The 16,549-nt window shown below is 39.3% G+C and overlaps 2 protein-coding genes across 3 annotated transcripts; both read right to left on the bottom strand.

The window, feature by feature from the left end:
• Nucleotides 1-43: 43 nt before the first annotated feature.
• LOC111323820 (threonylcarbamoyl-AMP synthase) lies at nucleotides 44-3,348 on the bottom strand. Its single transcript, XM_022927259.2, has 5 exons — nucleotides 3,128-3,348; nucleotides 2,733-2,943; nucleotides 1,312-1,549; nucleotides 798-934; nucleotides 44-335 (listed from the first exon to the last, which is right to left on the bottom strand). The coding sequence occupies exons 1-5, from the start codon at nucleotides 3,201-3,203 to the stop codon at nucleotides 272-274; spliced, it is 726 nt and encodes a 241-aa protein (XP_022782994.2). The 5' UTR covers nucleotides 3,204-3,348; the 3' UTR covers nucleotides 44-271.
• Nucleotides 3,349-4,005: 657 nt separating this feature from the next.
• On the bottom strand, nucleotides 4,006-16,535 carry LOC111323010 (uncharacterized). Of its 2 annotated transcripts, none has more exons than XM_022926270.2 (9): nucleotides 15,993-16,535; nucleotides 11,822-11,964; nucleotides 10,564-10,713; nucleotides 10,075-10,130; nucleotides 9,580-9,730; nucleotides 8,917-9,044; nucleotides 8,053-8,284; nucleotides 6,760-7,546; nucleotides 4,006-5,979 (listed from the first exon to the last, which is right to left on the bottom strand). In XM_022926270.2, the coding sequence occupies exons 1-9, from the start codon at nucleotides 16,209-16,211 to the stop codon at nucleotides 5,038-5,040; spliced, it is 2,808 nt and encodes a 935-aa protein (XP_022782005.2). In that variant the 5' UTR covers nucleotides 16,212-16,535; the 3' UTR covers nucleotides 4,006-5,037. The 2 variants fall into 2 exon arrangements, with proteins under 2 accessions (XP_022782005.2, XP_088586342.1); XM_088730216.1 differs by having other exon boundaries at nucleotides 4,897-5,943; nucleotides 15,993-16,354.
• Between the last annotated feature and the right edge of the window lie 14 nt (nucleotides 16,536-16,549).

The following is a 16,549-nucleotide window of genomic DNA, read 5'->3' as shown; positions in this document are numbered from 1 at the left end:
GACGGCCCCTTGTTGGTACAGTCAGTTACTCTCACTAACCAGCTGCCTACTTGAAATTTTATTGAAACCCCTGAAAGGTAATGCAAAAATATATATACACTTTGGGGATATTGCTTGCATAAAAATAAATTCTCTGAGCTGAACTTCCAAAAAATTTAGGGCCGACAGAGTAGAGAATTGTTACTTAGATATCACGAGTGATTGTGGAGAATAAATTAAATGGTCCTTATTTGTTCAAATAAATAACCATGAATACTGCTGCAGTACGATATCATGTAGTGCAATCCTCCAATCCATATTTTTCCCCGAGTATGTTCACTGTTTGATCATAAGCACTAGAAAGAAACAAGAATAACTCTCTAAGGTTAAAACGCCTACCAGATTACAAAATGAACAGTTCATTGATTCTTCGACCCATTAAGAGTGACTAGCATCTAATTTCTCCTTACAATATCACCCCTGAACCAAACATTAAGGTCAAGAGAATAAAGGAAATGATCACAACTACAAACTAAAGAAGCTCTTGATTGTTAAACCAATTCTCCTTGGCCACACCCTAGGAAAAGTATAGAGAACAGTTCGGAGAATATGCATCCTGATGTTAGGATGTAAAGCACTAAGGGTGAGAAAGAAGCGATTTAGCAACTCCTAAACAATAGCTTGCATGCAGCTCAGTACACTCACATAGCTTAGTTTACTAAACTGTTAAAATCAGAGAAGCATGGTTGGCAGAGATTTAAAAACCTGACTATGACCAACAAAGAAGTAAATAGAGATTCATGTTTTCTTTCCATTACCTGCCTTCCCTGATGATAGAAAACTTGCCAGAAACTGACAAATTAACAACAGTTGAACCTTTGCGGCACTGTTCAGTCAATCCCAACACTCCACCATTAAGGATTAAATCCAGTTTTGGCCATATTTCTTTAAATTCCTGCAACAAACAAGTATCAGAAATGAAGCATATGAGTGACCAAGAGGGAATTTCTCCCAACAATATCAAAACAATATTAAGAAGGCAAGAAATGAGAAAAAATAAAAATGTCAAAATGGGAATTATAAGTAATGATCCAAAACTAAATTCACTGAACTAACATCATGACCATTGTATGGCAGACAGTTAAGAGAATTACTAATGAGATCTGGGAGTGAGAATTTTTCGATTTTTCTTTGAAGTTACCACAAACCTTAAGTTGGTTGGGCTGGGTCATTCAAATAACAATTATCAATCATCATGGGCTACTTGAATAGAAAAAAAACCTGGATTAGCACTAATCACATTTTGAACAATGTGGGGCTCAATTACCATACCTCAATTTTCAAACTGCTTTGTCCCACAGTGCTCACATTTGCACTGGTCAGAGCAAGAGGCTCCTCACATGCTAAACTCAATTGCCGTACAAAGTCGTGATCAGGAATTCTAATTCCAACAAGTCTTGTCGTTGGGTTTAACCCAGGGTTTAACTGATCAGTTCTTTCAAATACTAACGTCACTGGACCAGGAAGCAAATCTTGAAGAATTTCTTTACTCACAGTCACTTTTCCCCATCTGAAAATCCAAAATAAATTAGGCAACCTGCTGCAGGATGATAGGAATAAAAAAAGCTACAGCAAGAATTTCAGATGCAATGCTGAATATCTATCTCACTGAAATCTTTCAGTCGAAGGCTGTACACAGCAATCCTTAAGGAAAACCATGTTAATACTCTTTCTAAGAGAGATCACTTAACTCTCCTAGAAAGTTCCCCGAATATTTGGTAATTGAACTTATGATGGTGGGAGCATTTTTTGCTTAAAAAATTCATGTAGGTAGTGTCTTTTGAATGAAGTGCACTTATAAGAAACATTGCCTGTGGCTGGGGCTAAACCAGATCATTTTAAAATCATGAAAACATCAAGAGCTCTGGTTTCCCAGCTGTAAAATTACTTTAGCAACCTTCTTTATCTTGCCAATCAAAAAGTAACAAGTGCTGGCAAGAAGAGTAAGATTGCACCTCAAATAATGACCTGAAGACATTTCAACCATTTGTACAATCAATAAGCGTAAGAATCAATCAAAGCTTGTCTTTTTTTTTTTTTTTTTTTTTTTTTTTTTTTTAAGTTGTAGAATTCTTTGACTTTTTCCAGAGCATGGTTACTGATTTCAATCACCTCTGATTCAGGGGTTACTTTCAAAATCATGTGAAAGTGGTTATTCAGTCCTAATATCAACTGCTATGTTGTTATCAGAAAAATCATTTTCAGTCATACCCCATGACTTCACTGACTCTGACTTAGGATAACAAAGTGATCTTTTAGAACTTCTAAATTTCCCTTTGACCTTTACAAACCCTGTCAAACAATCAATTGATCAAAAAAATTATCAGTCAATCAGTCATTCCATTGGCTTTCATTACTATTATGGGACTTGCTTTATAGTATTTCCACATCACAAATCTCAAGGGGGAAACTTCAAATCTCACCTTACCTTGCCGTTCTGTAAAAATTTATGCATCATGCATCACCTATAAACCCTTTACCACCCTCAGAAAAAACCAAATCTCATCCAGTTATTTCCTGGACACAGGACAAATCAGTACCAATCCCCCATACAGTGTGCTGAAACTTCTGAATTATTTAGGGATGGTTGTGCTTAGATGAACTTTTCTAAAGCACTCTGTATACAGTTATAGGTATCATTTCAGCAACTTCAGGTCTTAGGAAGTAGAAGATAGTCAATCAATAGATCTTACTTGTATACATCTTCCAAGTTCCCAACACATATTGCAACTGGCTTCTCTTCATGTCGCCTCTTGATTTCGTATAATTTAGAGACTGCTTCAGTGGACTGAGCCAAGGCTGCTACCCCATAGATTGTATCAGTTGGAATAGCAATCACGTTACCATTCTTAAGTGATTTGACAGCAGTGTTGATGGTACTCTCAACATTTGGGGCATCGCTTACTACAAAAATTTCATAATTTAAGTCACTATCAAAATATCTTGGAATATTTTCTTCTCGACTCGTTCCGAATTTTTTTACTACTTCTTACAATGCCGGCAATATAAAGGAACAAACAAGCATGTTTCCAAAGGATCGACTACGAACTTTACAAACATTCTTCATAACTTGTTTATTTTAGCGTACCTTCATGATCAACAACTTCATGTCCTTTTCCGATTGCGGTGAGAGAAATGTTTAAAATTTTCACCGACATAGTCATGATGAAAAGTCGCGAGTCGAGAATTCAAAGTCCTTTTTTTCCACAAAAATATGAACTGAATTTGGAAAACACTAACAAACTTGGAATTGCACCACACAAAAGTTAATTGCACGTGTCTGCCATATTTTTATCCGATGCTCTGGGTTTGGAGGCTGGAAACCAGAGCAGTGCGCAGGTCTCCTCTGTCGCTACATTAATGCCTTTCCATCTTCAAGTTTGTTGAGATAATTCTTATCCACGTGACTGGTTATTATGATAATGAATCTCTTATTTTTAAGCTGACTTCTGATTGCACCTAAAAGATTAATGGACCGAGTCTGTTGATCTCGTTCCTGATTTGTGCTTGACAAATCAAGTTCTTTATCAATGTTGTTGAATGACTTTCGCATGAATTAAACAGATCAATGTTACGAAAGATACTCACATCTGCAAAACTCTTCAGAGCGACACGAAACGGAGCGAGGCGCAGGGAAATATAGACGCAAAATTTACTCTCAACACCATGCGATCGTGATAATAAATTACTGAGGGCGCCAAGTTTATTTCAATCGGGATGATTTCGCCTATTATACCAACACGTTTTGTTTTCTTAATTTATTCTCCAATTCGTTTTAAATGTGTACACGTGGGAACTGCTGTGATTCCTCCCAAGGTCTCTGGCCTCTGGACCAGAAATTCTGCAAGAGTAACATCGTGCGCTCTCACCATCTTACTTCTTCAGTACTTCTTCTACTCCCAAGTGACTCCTCGAGCTACGAGAGTAGGCCTGGGGGAAAGGAAAGGGCTGCAAGAAGGCATCAAGTTGGCCAGGACAGCAATTTTACTTATATAGTAGTAAGATGTCTTCTACAATATATTTTCATTAAACGTGATTTCAATTAATACATCTTGTGTTTCATTTGATTATACTTAATGCTACGAAATATTCAATTAAATTTAGTAAATCCTGTTGAAAATTGAAGTTGTTAATATTATCCTTCAAGTTCATTGAACGAAACCACCTCTTAAACAAATAACTTCCCTTCTATTGCACAATTTATAAATATGGAAGTATTTTCTCCTTCATGCAAAACACGGCTACAAAAAAAGAGTTAACGAAGAACTTCCAACCTCGTTCCCAAGGCTTTAAAAAAGCCCTGGGAACAAGGTAGATGAACTTCAGGTCCCCTGTCACGGATCTGTGTGTCAAGGCTGAACGCGGGCAAAAGTGAGGTAGTCATGAGGCGAAAGAAAGAAACATGCTTCGCCAACTTTGGGGTAAAACAGAAACCATACCTGATGGATGAAAATTCAAAGTTTCATCGGCCTTGAGAGAAATTAAAAACGTGTGTGTTTAAAAAACAGTCGCTATTCGTGGTGTTACAAGCGTAAGACGAGGTAAAATTCCGAGTTCCTACAGCCACGAGCAATTGAATTCCAGACCTTTGGATTTGGATCAGAGTGCAGTAGAGAACATGAAAACAGCGTTCTGCACACTGGTAAGATCAGTTTTGTTGACGTTGTTGTGTGTTTAGATGAAAATTCCCAGCTCGGTCGTCGAATAAAGGAGAAACTATTCTTTTTTCTACTTAACCCATTGCCGTCGTCTTTTTTTTTTTCTTAAAAATTCTTAACGTAAACCTTGAGCAAGGTCATTCGAAATTCGACTAACACTAATCATTGGTCACTTCCCAAAATCTGCATTCACAGTTGTGCTTATTATGCTTCGAACAACTCAGATCTCAAAGACGAAATATTTGAACGCTTACACGTGTCGTAGCTTTCTGTGTTCAATGTTCCAAAACAAGGCACATAAATGCAAATATCTTGAACACCTCAAAGCTGCTTAAGAATTTTAAATGATCTCCTCCAACGAATCAAGTGATCGGCGACCACTCTGTACAGCGTCATGCGCAGCGCTTTGATCAACGTCACGTGATCGACGATTAAGAGGCGTTCCATCCCCGTCCTTTGGTGATGATGCACTGTCAATTTCTATCGGGATTTTGTTCTCTAATGTCCTTCTTCGTCTTCCTGTGGCGCCTCTATTCAGCAACCCTGCTTTAGTTTTCTTCTCTCTAGTAATTTGCTCTTTCGCCGACTTTGATTCAGTGGTAGAAGGTCCAGTTGGATTTGACAAAGGTGGCGGTTTAGCAGTTTGAGTGTCCTTTACGCTACAACTTATCTTGAGTCCAGAGCTGCGCTTTTCTTTGACTCGTTCAACACCTGCGTGCTCCTGTATCAGAGAAATTTTTACGCCTCCCACGGACGAGTCGTGTTTTAAGGGTGCGTTGATTGTGGCAGGAAGCAAGCGAGATCTCAGTAATAAACTGTCTGGCGATTTAGAGGACTCTGTGTTATCTTGAATTTCCACAAGCCTACCTAAAGTGTTATTTATACTTTTCAAAAGTTCTCTACCTCCCGATGTGGCAACCGAATGGCGTTTACTCGAAAATCGCCTTTCGGTGGTAGGAGAACAGTAAACATTCCGTCGCGGTTGCGCATGTCTATTTTCAATTCCACTGTGCTGCACGTGATCACTACGTGATCTCGCTTCGTGTGCACGTGTCACAGAGTCTTCTTTTTCTTCCTGGGGCTTTATTGCCGTCAATTGGCAGCATAACCCATAAGGAGGCAGTGATGGTGAATCTCTGTTTCTCTGTTTTGAATCCGTAGAAGACGAGGTCGAGTTGAAGTGGAAGGGACTGGGAACATGTTGTCTTTGCTGAGAATTTCCAAGGTTCTTGGGTGGTAAAAAGGTCTGCGGAAGGGAAAATCGTCTGTGGTTAAATTTTACCTGTGAAAATATAAAAGGAAAGTATGAAAGACCACACTTTTTTTGGATTCATTTTTCCAAACATTTCCTTTTACCCTCGGAATAACAGGTGTGCTGTTCTTTCTACTCACTCAGAGGGCACTCGCTGCTTGATACTTCAGTAAAAAGCACTGGTGTTTTCAAAAACCAAACCCAGTGTTACACTCGGACACGACGAAACGGCTGATATCGTAAGAGCACCTCCATGCTTTCTAAAAAAAGGTCTTCCAGCCAGATCTGAAATCTTGTTTTTCGTTGTCAAAAACGTGGACCTAACAAAAATGCGGTCTTCGCCCAACGTTACTAAAACACCGCGTTTGCTAGGTGTCCGTAAATTAACTGGAACTGAATCAGCGAAGTTTCTCAGGCCAAAGTGTAAAAGTAGAAAAGAATAAGCCAGACAGAAGAATAATTTCCTGACTGATCCACCATGTCGACGGTTAGAAGCAAGACTGACGAATATGATTATGAAGACAAACACACGCTACAAGAAACCACTCGCAAGAAGTAATACAGTGACAGCTCTTTGGAAGAGCTGGCATGACGAGAATTAGCTGTATGGTGAGTGTGTCTTAAACCTGGAGTACTGCGTTGAAAAAAAAATTATCGTCTTGTCCACGAATTTTTCTGGATTAAGTTCCAGATGTAACATTTCTCGAACGTTACCATTGTTTTGACTTCAACAGCCCACCCTTCGACAACTCTGTGAAAGATTAAACACCGTTTATTCGATAGGTACAGGAATTAAAGTTTGTAAATTACCTTGTCAGGAAATTCCATTTTCATCGATTGCAGCGGGATAGAAATAATCTTGGCATTAATAGGGGAAACTTTGCCTATAGATGGCGTATTTGGAGTCGAGAGCCTTGGCGAGTTTTTCTCCTGGGGAGCAACAAACTTTGTTTCAGAAATGCGTCGCGAGGAATTTTCATGATTATTGACAGTGGTTTCTTTTACTTCTGGCTCGTTTTTATCTTCTAAATCTTTGCTTTCACCCGAAGTATGCGACAGCCGGCGACCATTCACAGCCATGATTTCCACTGAAGAGTAATTACAGGAATCCTTTCTGGAGATTTCAATCCTGTCGTCACTTAATACGCTACAAGTTCTATCTTTCTTTTCGGAAGAATTATCATCGTCGATTCCGTTGATAGATTTCTCTGAAATTGGATCACCTTGATGTGAACTGTTGGGGTTTTCCGCAAGCTCTTCATCTAATAGAGACAAGTTCTCCTGGCTTGGAGAAGAAAGTTGCTCCCGTCCTTCACGCGGAACCGCTAACTTCTCCGACTCTAGTGTTGTTTCATTCGGAGTAGTTTGCTTTTTATCATTAAAATCGCAAGCGTTCACAGCCGTAACTGCAAATTCGCGTCTCTTTTTGGATGAATTCTTATTTTCTAACTCTGGTGTGACTGTTGGGGAATTGCGAATGGGCTCCGAGTTGAATGCGACGTCATTGATCGTATGGTCAGCTTTTCCAGGATGTTTGACATAGTATCTTTTGAGTTTTCTTTGCAGAAGGTGATACACAGTTGATGTCGCAGTAGATCTGTAGGGAGAAAATCAACATTTTGTGAAGCGTATATTTCTTTCACAATAATTATGAGCACCTTTGGATTAAGTGTCGTAAAACTAAAACCAAACTAATCACAGCGGCCAATCTATGCAAAGATAAAGATCACAAGCAGCCACCAGCGACTCATCAGAAGCGCGGGAAAACGATAGTAAGATCACAAGCAGCCAATGAGAGCTCAAAATAATAGCTCAAAATACCAGCGACTCCTCAGAAGCGCGGGAAAACGATAGTAGCCAAGTTACGATTGGTTGAAAGTTTACATCTGATTGGTTAAGAGGATGGCGCGGGTTTCCTTGACCAATCACAAAGACGAATCAAAACGCGGTTTTCAGCTCATCCTGAGAGTCCTCCGATATCCATTCATTCGTTTTCGACCCTCCAAAAGAATCAGCGCTTCAAATCACTACACAGAGAGTCATTTCCTGGATATACTACTGCAAACATTCAATCTGATCGATTTATATCTCTTTATTGGTCACCTGTTCTGGGCAACTGCATCCACTGTTTCCTGCTGTTTGAACTCCATCTTGTTGACCATGTGTCTTATGATATTCTTGTCCAGTTCTTCAGGTTGCAGGTAATTCGGGAACGCAATCGGGATTACGGGACCATCAAATCCCTTCTGCAACCACTCGTGGTTAAGGACTTCATCCAGTGTAATCCGACTTTCGCGGTTGAACGTCAGTAAACGCTGGATGAGGTCTTTGCACGCTACCGACAGGAAATGAAACATGTGTTAAAAAGCACTGATTCTAAGAAATCTGTGTTCTCGGCAGTATGGCCGAGTGATCAAGAAGCTGGTCTTGTAATCTGGTAGTCCCGGGTTCTACTCAACGGAGTTGTTCTCGTTTGCCCCTTGTTCGACTCCTTGGCTACGCTTTATGTATACTGAGCCAACTGGTCTGTCTCCCGCCAGTTGGGATTTTAAACGTAATGTTAATTTATTCATTCAATCATTCATTCCTTCAATCGTAGTGGCTCTGAAAGGCACCTTTAGGGGAGTGGTCAATCAAGGATACAAATATAAACACACATCCTCTCTCGATCAACCACGAAGCCTCTTCCCCCAATGGAGCCAAAGAGGGGTTGAAAGAAAAGAAACCTGGTGGGTGATCTTGCGAGAGGGTCGGGTAGGTTCGGCGGTTCCGGATTTTCCCTCCTCTTCCCCACCCCTTCCTTTCCATAGACCTTTGCCGTATTTTTTTTTTGTTTTTTTTTTTGTTTTTGCCACTTGTGTGATACCAAAATTCAGTGTAACAAAGACTCGTGATTTTTTGTCAAGCACAAAACAAAAATGATCCAAAAATATTAAAAGAAACGGAAATGATAAATTTAAAACTTACACGATGACAAATGATCTGGAATTGGGTTCATGTCATTTCTTTTCATTTTATTGTACAGAGTGGTTATGTGGAACGGCTCGGCCGAGTAGGGAAGTTTTCCTGTCAGCATGGCATACATGTTGACCCCGCTGTAAGAAAAACAAAAATGTAAGTTGAAGCCTTAAGAAAGATGTTACTTTTTAGCTCGCATATAAAATGAAGAAAAACGTTTTTTTCGATTCGGTCACGAGCGTGGGACAAAGGCAAAATATGAATTCTGAGTACCCCTCCCCCCCCCCCCCCCCCATGAGGGATCGAGCCTCAAACCTTCGGATTCCACGCTCCGACGCTCTACCTCTGAGATACAAAGACTCTGTGGTAGGCAAAGTCATTACAATGTTCATATGTGACACGCATTCTGCATACTGCGAGAATTAACAATGTCGAAAGCCCATTGTGAGTAAATAAAATTATTTGTCTTGTGAGTTCATAGAATTACCACCAGTGACGGATCCAAACCTTGAGCTAAGGTGAGGGCCCGGTTTTTTTGTGTGTGTACACCTGCCGGCTTTCCTTCTTTCTGCGTTCATTTTGTTATTAAAATAACTGACTACTATGTTTATTTTTAGGCTTAAGAGACTAACATAAAAGTGTTGGAGTGCATAAGAATTCAACTGTACGTACATGCTCCACACGTCCACCTCAGGCCCATACGGTTTGTGTCCCAGGATCTCTGGGGCAGCATAAGCCGGAGAACCACACTGAGTCTTCAGGAATTCCTTTGCGTTTTGACCGTCAGGTGAGGACACAAACAGCGTGTTACTGAGTCCGAAATCTACAAGGAAAAATAACTAAATAGTCTGAAGGAGAACTACATCACCCCTGTGGGGAACAAGTTGACCTAGGCGCGCTGAGACCGAGAGGTCCTGGTGCAAGGACTGAACAGGGTTATTGTGAGTTCATGAAAGAGTTTATTTGCTCTCACAATGTTTTTCTTCCCCCTGGAGAGTACATGTACCACATGGTACTCGTGAACTGCCGAAGAAACTTGACAATATGCACAAAGAATAGCAAAGCTCCTTTTCGCTTCCTGCTACAGAAACCAGAGAAAGCTCTAGCTGAAATGGCCTGTATGCCCTCCATAATAATAAAGTAGTAATAAATGTGAATTCACTTTACCTATGATCTTGATATTATAGTCATCATCCAAAAGCAGGTTTTCAACTTTCAAGTCCCTGCAGAAAGAAAAGCGCTTGAGTCTCTTGTTCGATCAAAGGGCTTTTACACTGACTTCTGTTTGATTGTCATTCATTTATGAAAGTATTTTTGACTACGGATTTGTTGTTTAATGGAACTTTGGTCTGTTGTACTGTGCAGTAACAACCGATGACACAATTACCGACGCACGGCATTCATTTAGACACCAGTGTTTAGCATAGAAACGCACTGTCCTCTAATTTCCACCCACCCCCACCCCTTGGACGATGTTGACTGAGGCTGCTTGGTTCCAGACATATTTTAATTCCGGCTCATTGTTAAAAGGAGATTCACACGTCAAAAAAACGGAAAGGAAAGGGTTAAAGAAATAATTTTACTATCTATTCAGTAATACTGTGTTATTCTATGGAATGTGGTGACTAAAAAGTCAGATCTACTTTCCGCACAAACCTGTGAAGAATCCCTCCCTGATGTAGGTAATACACGGCCGACACAATTTGCCGAATAAATTTTCTGACTTCAACTTCGCCAAGTTTTCTTCGGTAACAAATATAATCCATAAGATCTCCTCCAGCGGCAAGCTCTGTGATCAAGTAGTACCTAAAAATCAAAAATTCCCCAGTTTCATATTTCTAAATACTAAAAGATTTATTCTGATTGTCCAGTAGTTCATATCGCAAAACGTAAACCGCCCAAGATAAAGCAAAAACTCCAGTTAACTGAGAACGAGGGAGAAAATCTTGTCCCACTGTGGAGTAAAAGTAACTGGGTAAATTTCTTTCGATCGTTGACAGTAATTCGGGATTACCTCGGTTTAACTTCGGTACGCTCTCCGATTGGTCAAGAAAGTTTGGGTAATTTTCTCAACCAATCAAATCGGTGCAAAATTAAAATCAATCGCGACTCGTTCACTCGCATTCACATCGCTTACCGCGTAATCGAAAAGCGCTCAACATGTGATCAGCAACTAATTCCCAGTGTCTTATCGGGTTGCCAATGGGTTATTCCTAACAATCACAGTACTTCCCTAAGCTTAAAAAAAAAAAACTAATTCATCTGGTGACAAAAAGCCTGATCACCTCGTTTGACGCCTGTTCAGTACTTTCAGGACGCGTCAAAATCTTTTGATCTAGAGTGTGGGGGGAGGCGATCAAAAGTTATGAACTTTTTTTATGAAATGTTGTGTGAGCTCACAAGCTTAACACGTCCTCTTGTTTTAATCTACAACAAAATAGCCCGCCTGTGTCCACAAGTCATTATTTTTTTCAAAGTCTGAGAGCATAAAATCTGACTGCATATTTTTCACGTTTTGATTTCGAATTTAACTCTAGTTCTGCTTGAAACGCTTTACTACGTAAGAAAATATAGGATAAGATTTACCGAAGAAACGTTTCATGTAAAGGAGGTACACTGGCAATTAAATCTCATTCCCAATAAGACAGAATTACTTGATAAGCTTCTAATTGTAAACCAAAGAGACAAGCATAAGATGTTTAAACAAGTTAATCTTTGGATGCGCTCGTCGAAATTAAAGGATTATTAGAGTCTAGACAAATAATCTGATTATGTGCCATGAGACCGGCAAATTCTTCCTTACTAAATCCAAAATAGAACTAACAAGAAGTAAATAAAGTTTTACAAGAAAGAAAATCGGGATAATGTTTTGCCAAAATCTAAATAGTCTTATCATATTATTGGTTAAAATTACCTATGTTCCGTTTCTGCGACTTCCAGAAGTTGAACAATGTTTGGATGGCGAATCATTTGCATAATTTTGGCCTCTCGCCTCATGTTCCTGGCCACGTATTTGTCTTGATGTGCTTGCTTCTTGTCGATTATCTTAACAGCAACCTACGAGTAATGAACATTTCAAACAAAGTTAAGAAATCGTGAATTACTACGATTTTTCTGACTGTATAAGCTCTGTATCTTTTACACTGTTAATACAGATTTTACAACAGTAGCGTATAGTGGTTTCTAGAGTATAGAGTCATTATGGGAATTTCTGCTCCCGTTGGATGGGATGCTTGAAGGTAACCATTTGTACCCTGGACAGAGAGAGGCTTTGTGATTATCACTGTAAATTAATTCCTTAGAACATAGCACAAGAATCCGAACATTGACCCGAGCGAGGCTCGACACCGAACATAGCACAAGAATCCGAACATTGACCCGAGCAAGGCTCGACACCGAACATAGCACAAGAATCCGAACACTGACCCGAGCAAGGCTCGACACCGAACATAGCACAAGAATCCGAACATTGACCCGAGCAAGGCTCGACACCGAACATAGCACAAGAATCCGAACATCGACCCGAGCAAGGCTCGACACCGAACATTACTAGCAATGAAGTCCAGCACGATTACCACGAGGCCACCAACATGATATGCTTCTCCATGTTCGGACAAGAAGAAATATGAGTTTCTTTACTCTTTTATTCGTCGTTACCTTGATCACAAAAAAAACTTAAGCAAACTAAGAGCTCTCGGAGGAAAATATTCCCATCGCTCCAGCTAGGATCAAGGTAAAAGGTAACCTATCTCCAGAAAATCATTCGCAGTTTTACATTTTTTATCTGAGTCCCTTAGTTAACCTGGCCGTCACGTCCCAGGAAATCCAATATTTATAACCGGCTTCGGACCGCAGCGTCAGACTGTTGCCACGCTGGTGGTTTTAGAATATTTCAAATATTTTCTGACCGACAAGCGAACAAAGTAACGTTCTCGAGGAGGGATGGGATAGGTGATTTTATGTATCGTGTAAAATTTCCTTTGAATTTCTTAGATTTAGCATTTATGATCTCTCCAAAAATTTTTATCCGTATTAAGGTTTCTTTTTGCAAAACTGTCTCGAAGTCTTTTTAGTTCGTGAAGCGATCCCGAACAGAATCTAATGTGTGTAGAGCGGGATTCATTGAGTCGACACTTCTGAAAACAACCTATTTTAGGTCTAACTGCAATTGATGCATTGAGAGTAAACAAATACGATTCGAAGCCGCCAAAATATCAGTGGGAGTAAAGCTAAGAAAACCTACGAAACTACTTTAACTACCACTTGCAGAAGTCACGAAGGCTTGTAAACAGATTTTTAAAAGATGAAAAAAAAAAAAAAGAAAAAAAAACTTAGCTATCGTCATATCCGGAGTATGAACCATTCATTTGCGACATAGCACATCGACCTTACTGGAATTCAACATAAATTAGTGACACTTCAACATCCTGATTAAACATGATTAAGGCTGGTCCTGCTAAGGAGGCTGACGCCTTTGAAATCCAGATATTGAACACGCCTTAAACAATATTTCTGCCCATCACAGGGTCACGGTTAAGAAAGAAGTAAAAAAAAAAAAAAAAAAAAAAAAGAACCTCCTGTATTCATCATTAAAATTCCCCTCCTCAGGTTTAGGGTTAACTTTTGGCGTTCGACTCAGTCTCCACTACCGACAACACCTGGACGATCACACTATGTTGCTCCATGCAGGTTCAAACCATTTACTGTACAATAAGTTATGTTTCAGTAAACTTCACTCACAACTAGGATATTTCTTTTGCTCTTAGAGGAACAACAACTTTTTCCAAAGACAGCAGTCCGACCCTATTAAAATATGCCAGATATTATAATTTTAAAAAGCTTTAGACCTCTTTCTTTTGCATTTAACAATCAAGTAATCAAGATATAGTTTTCTCGAATCTTTCAAATCATTTCTATCAAATAACGGAAAGTGAGTTTGCATTTCTTTCTTGAGTCTGTTCATCTCCTAAGAAGCAAATTAAGGCCAATTCAGTTCCAAGCAAAAACGAGAAACAATTTCGTGATTTTCGCCGGTTTCGCTCTGTGCTTAGTTCCATTAACCACTTCAAAATGCCATAGATAGCGGTATTCGATCTTGATCATTTAGCCAGACTGGAGGCTCAATATGTCCGGAAACCGAAACTGCATTTGTGGTTTGCCGAATTTCTGCTCGTGGAGAAGGGTCGCGAGGGTCAAACACGCGACATTTTACATTTTGCTCGCCATACTCTTTATGGAGACCGAAGTAATTAACATACATGTCTTCAAAGTATTTGTAAAACTACCCTTGTCAGATCACTTCATACCAAGCAATCGTTCGACGCAATGTTTGATAAAAACTTTCATATTTAGCATATAAAGATATCCACAAATATCAACTTGATCCTCAGTTCGTGCGAAGAATCCAATTAAAACAGTTTGAGCGCAGTGCATTCCTGTACCCTTAAATTTTTTTTCGATTGACGGAGCTAAAAAAGATTCAATTACTTTAGGCAAAACAAAGTTATATCTAATCTTGCTGCACCATATGGAAGGCAATTTTCAGATTTCTGGTCCAGAGGTCTACTACATTCAACAAAGTCTACCTTAACAGCAGGCATTAAAACAGAGCTTATACACCATACACAAATTGACGTGTCATCAATTGATGTCCAAGGCATTTTTTTCATTGTGGGAAATCACTTTGTTATGCCTGTTCGGATCAACTATTCGGCGCTCATCGAACAAAACGATAAAATTCCTCTGCTGATATATCGCGTGTAAAATCTACAACTACTACAAAAGCTACAACAAGATTTCATTTATCAAAGATATCTGTACAATATAGAACAGTAGAACCCTAAGTGCTATATAATTACCCATTAAACTTCCTATTCTTTTACAAGAACACCATTTTCCTTCCTGAATAAATAATGCTGATATAATTATAATCATTACAGTCACAAGGGCAAGGCTAATATCCAATTTTGAACCAGAGATTTGTTAATTGCAATACCATCACGACACGATGCGCAGTATGCTGACAACTTAAATGAATTGTTTTTTGTTTTTGGTTTCGTACTATGTACACAGCAAAGGTTATGACTACCGCTCGCTGAGTGATTGGAGAAGCTGCTTCTTCTTATGCACCGGAGATGTAAAACACGTTTGGAGCGTGAGTAATCTAAACTGTAAATATAACAAATGACTTAAACATGCTGCTATCGCAACAGCGGGTAATATCGAGGAGTAGCGGATGAATTTGTTGGTTTTTTTTTTTTTTCAGATACTATGAAAATATATTTTCAAGAGCGTAGATTACCTTTCAATATCTCACTAATAAGCCACTACTCTGGAGCTTAGAGTACAGAAGACAGAAAAGTTCAGGAAAGTTTATCGTACCTCACTGATTGATATAAGCACGTGAAAGAATTAACGACAAAATGAAGACGATTGGTGAAAACTTCAGATGGATACCATTGCATATTAAAATATTATGAACTCATCGTCTGTGTAATTAAATTAATTTCAAAATTTAATTTCAAACGACGTCATAAGTTGAATTTTTCAACTGGGATGGGAGACCAAATAGAACAACTGAGCAAAATTTTTTAATAAAGCATATTGATTTGATTTTCGCATGTGAAAAATTTGCATATAGTCACAACAGATATTTTTTCTTCTCTCTCACCGAGACAGTCTTACGATTTGCGAACAAGAACTGATATTTCCGAAAGATTTCGCGCACGGCAATAGAATTTTGCGTAGGCTTTTCACGAAAACTACCCCCAAAAAATCATTTGTTAATTCAATACCATTCTGTTTCAGGCGTAATTAGCGTCGAAGAAGTCCCACAACATAATCCTTAGTTGTTTGCTAGTCCTGAATTACGGGGTTTATCAAAGAGTTCCAAGTAGCTTAAACTCATAATTAAACGGAAATGTAAATATTCGCCTAAAAATGGAACATAATAAAAGTATTCTAAATTTACCACAACGCTGGGTCTCCGAATTGTTGCAATTAATTACAGGTTAGCTCGACGCGAAGTTGAGGCCTAAGCCGGCTCTGTTGATATAGATTACCTCGCAGATGACCTGATTTCTTACCTTTTCTCCAGTCAAGACATGAAACCCTTGCTTAACTCGTGCAAATGATCCTTCGCCGATGGTTTTTCCAAGGAGATAATTTCCAATGCGCTTACATTTCAAATATTTTTGCAGTTCCTCTTTCGGGACTTGAGCGACTCCTGTGGGTAAAAATCCGTTTACTTGATCGCGGGCCGAATCGTCGTCGATTTCCATGTGATCTCGTTGTGTTGGAGGCATATCACTCCTCAATGTCTAATTTTCTCTCTCCTATGACGCTGAAGCAAGCACTAGAGACAACCATACGGCAAAAGTGCTTGTATTTTAGTTCGAAGACTAAAATCTTTCATCATTCCACGGATTTCACACGTTCAAAAGTTCAATGTAAATTGAGATCGAGACGTTGTTTGCCAACTGTCAACTTGTGACATGCGAAAAATTTCAAACACTCAAGATGATTCGTCCATCACTCCAAGTTAATTTGCTCGTAATAAACAAATAGTTAACAATTTGAAATCTGATCAAGCGGCTTTGTGCCAGCCCGAAGATTGATGTGACTCGAGTCTCCGCTTTCTTCA

This window comes from Stylophora pistillata, chromosome 8 (assembly GCF_964205215.1).
Source record: "Stylophora pistillata chromosome 8, jaStyPist1.2, whole genome shotgun sequence".
Taxonomy (NCBI): Eukaryota; Metazoa; Cnidaria; class Anthozoa; order Scleractinia; family Pocilloporidae; genus Stylophora; species Stylophora pistillata.
Note: the sequence above shows the minus strand (reverse complement) of the source record. Positions and strands in the feature narration are given on the sequence as shown.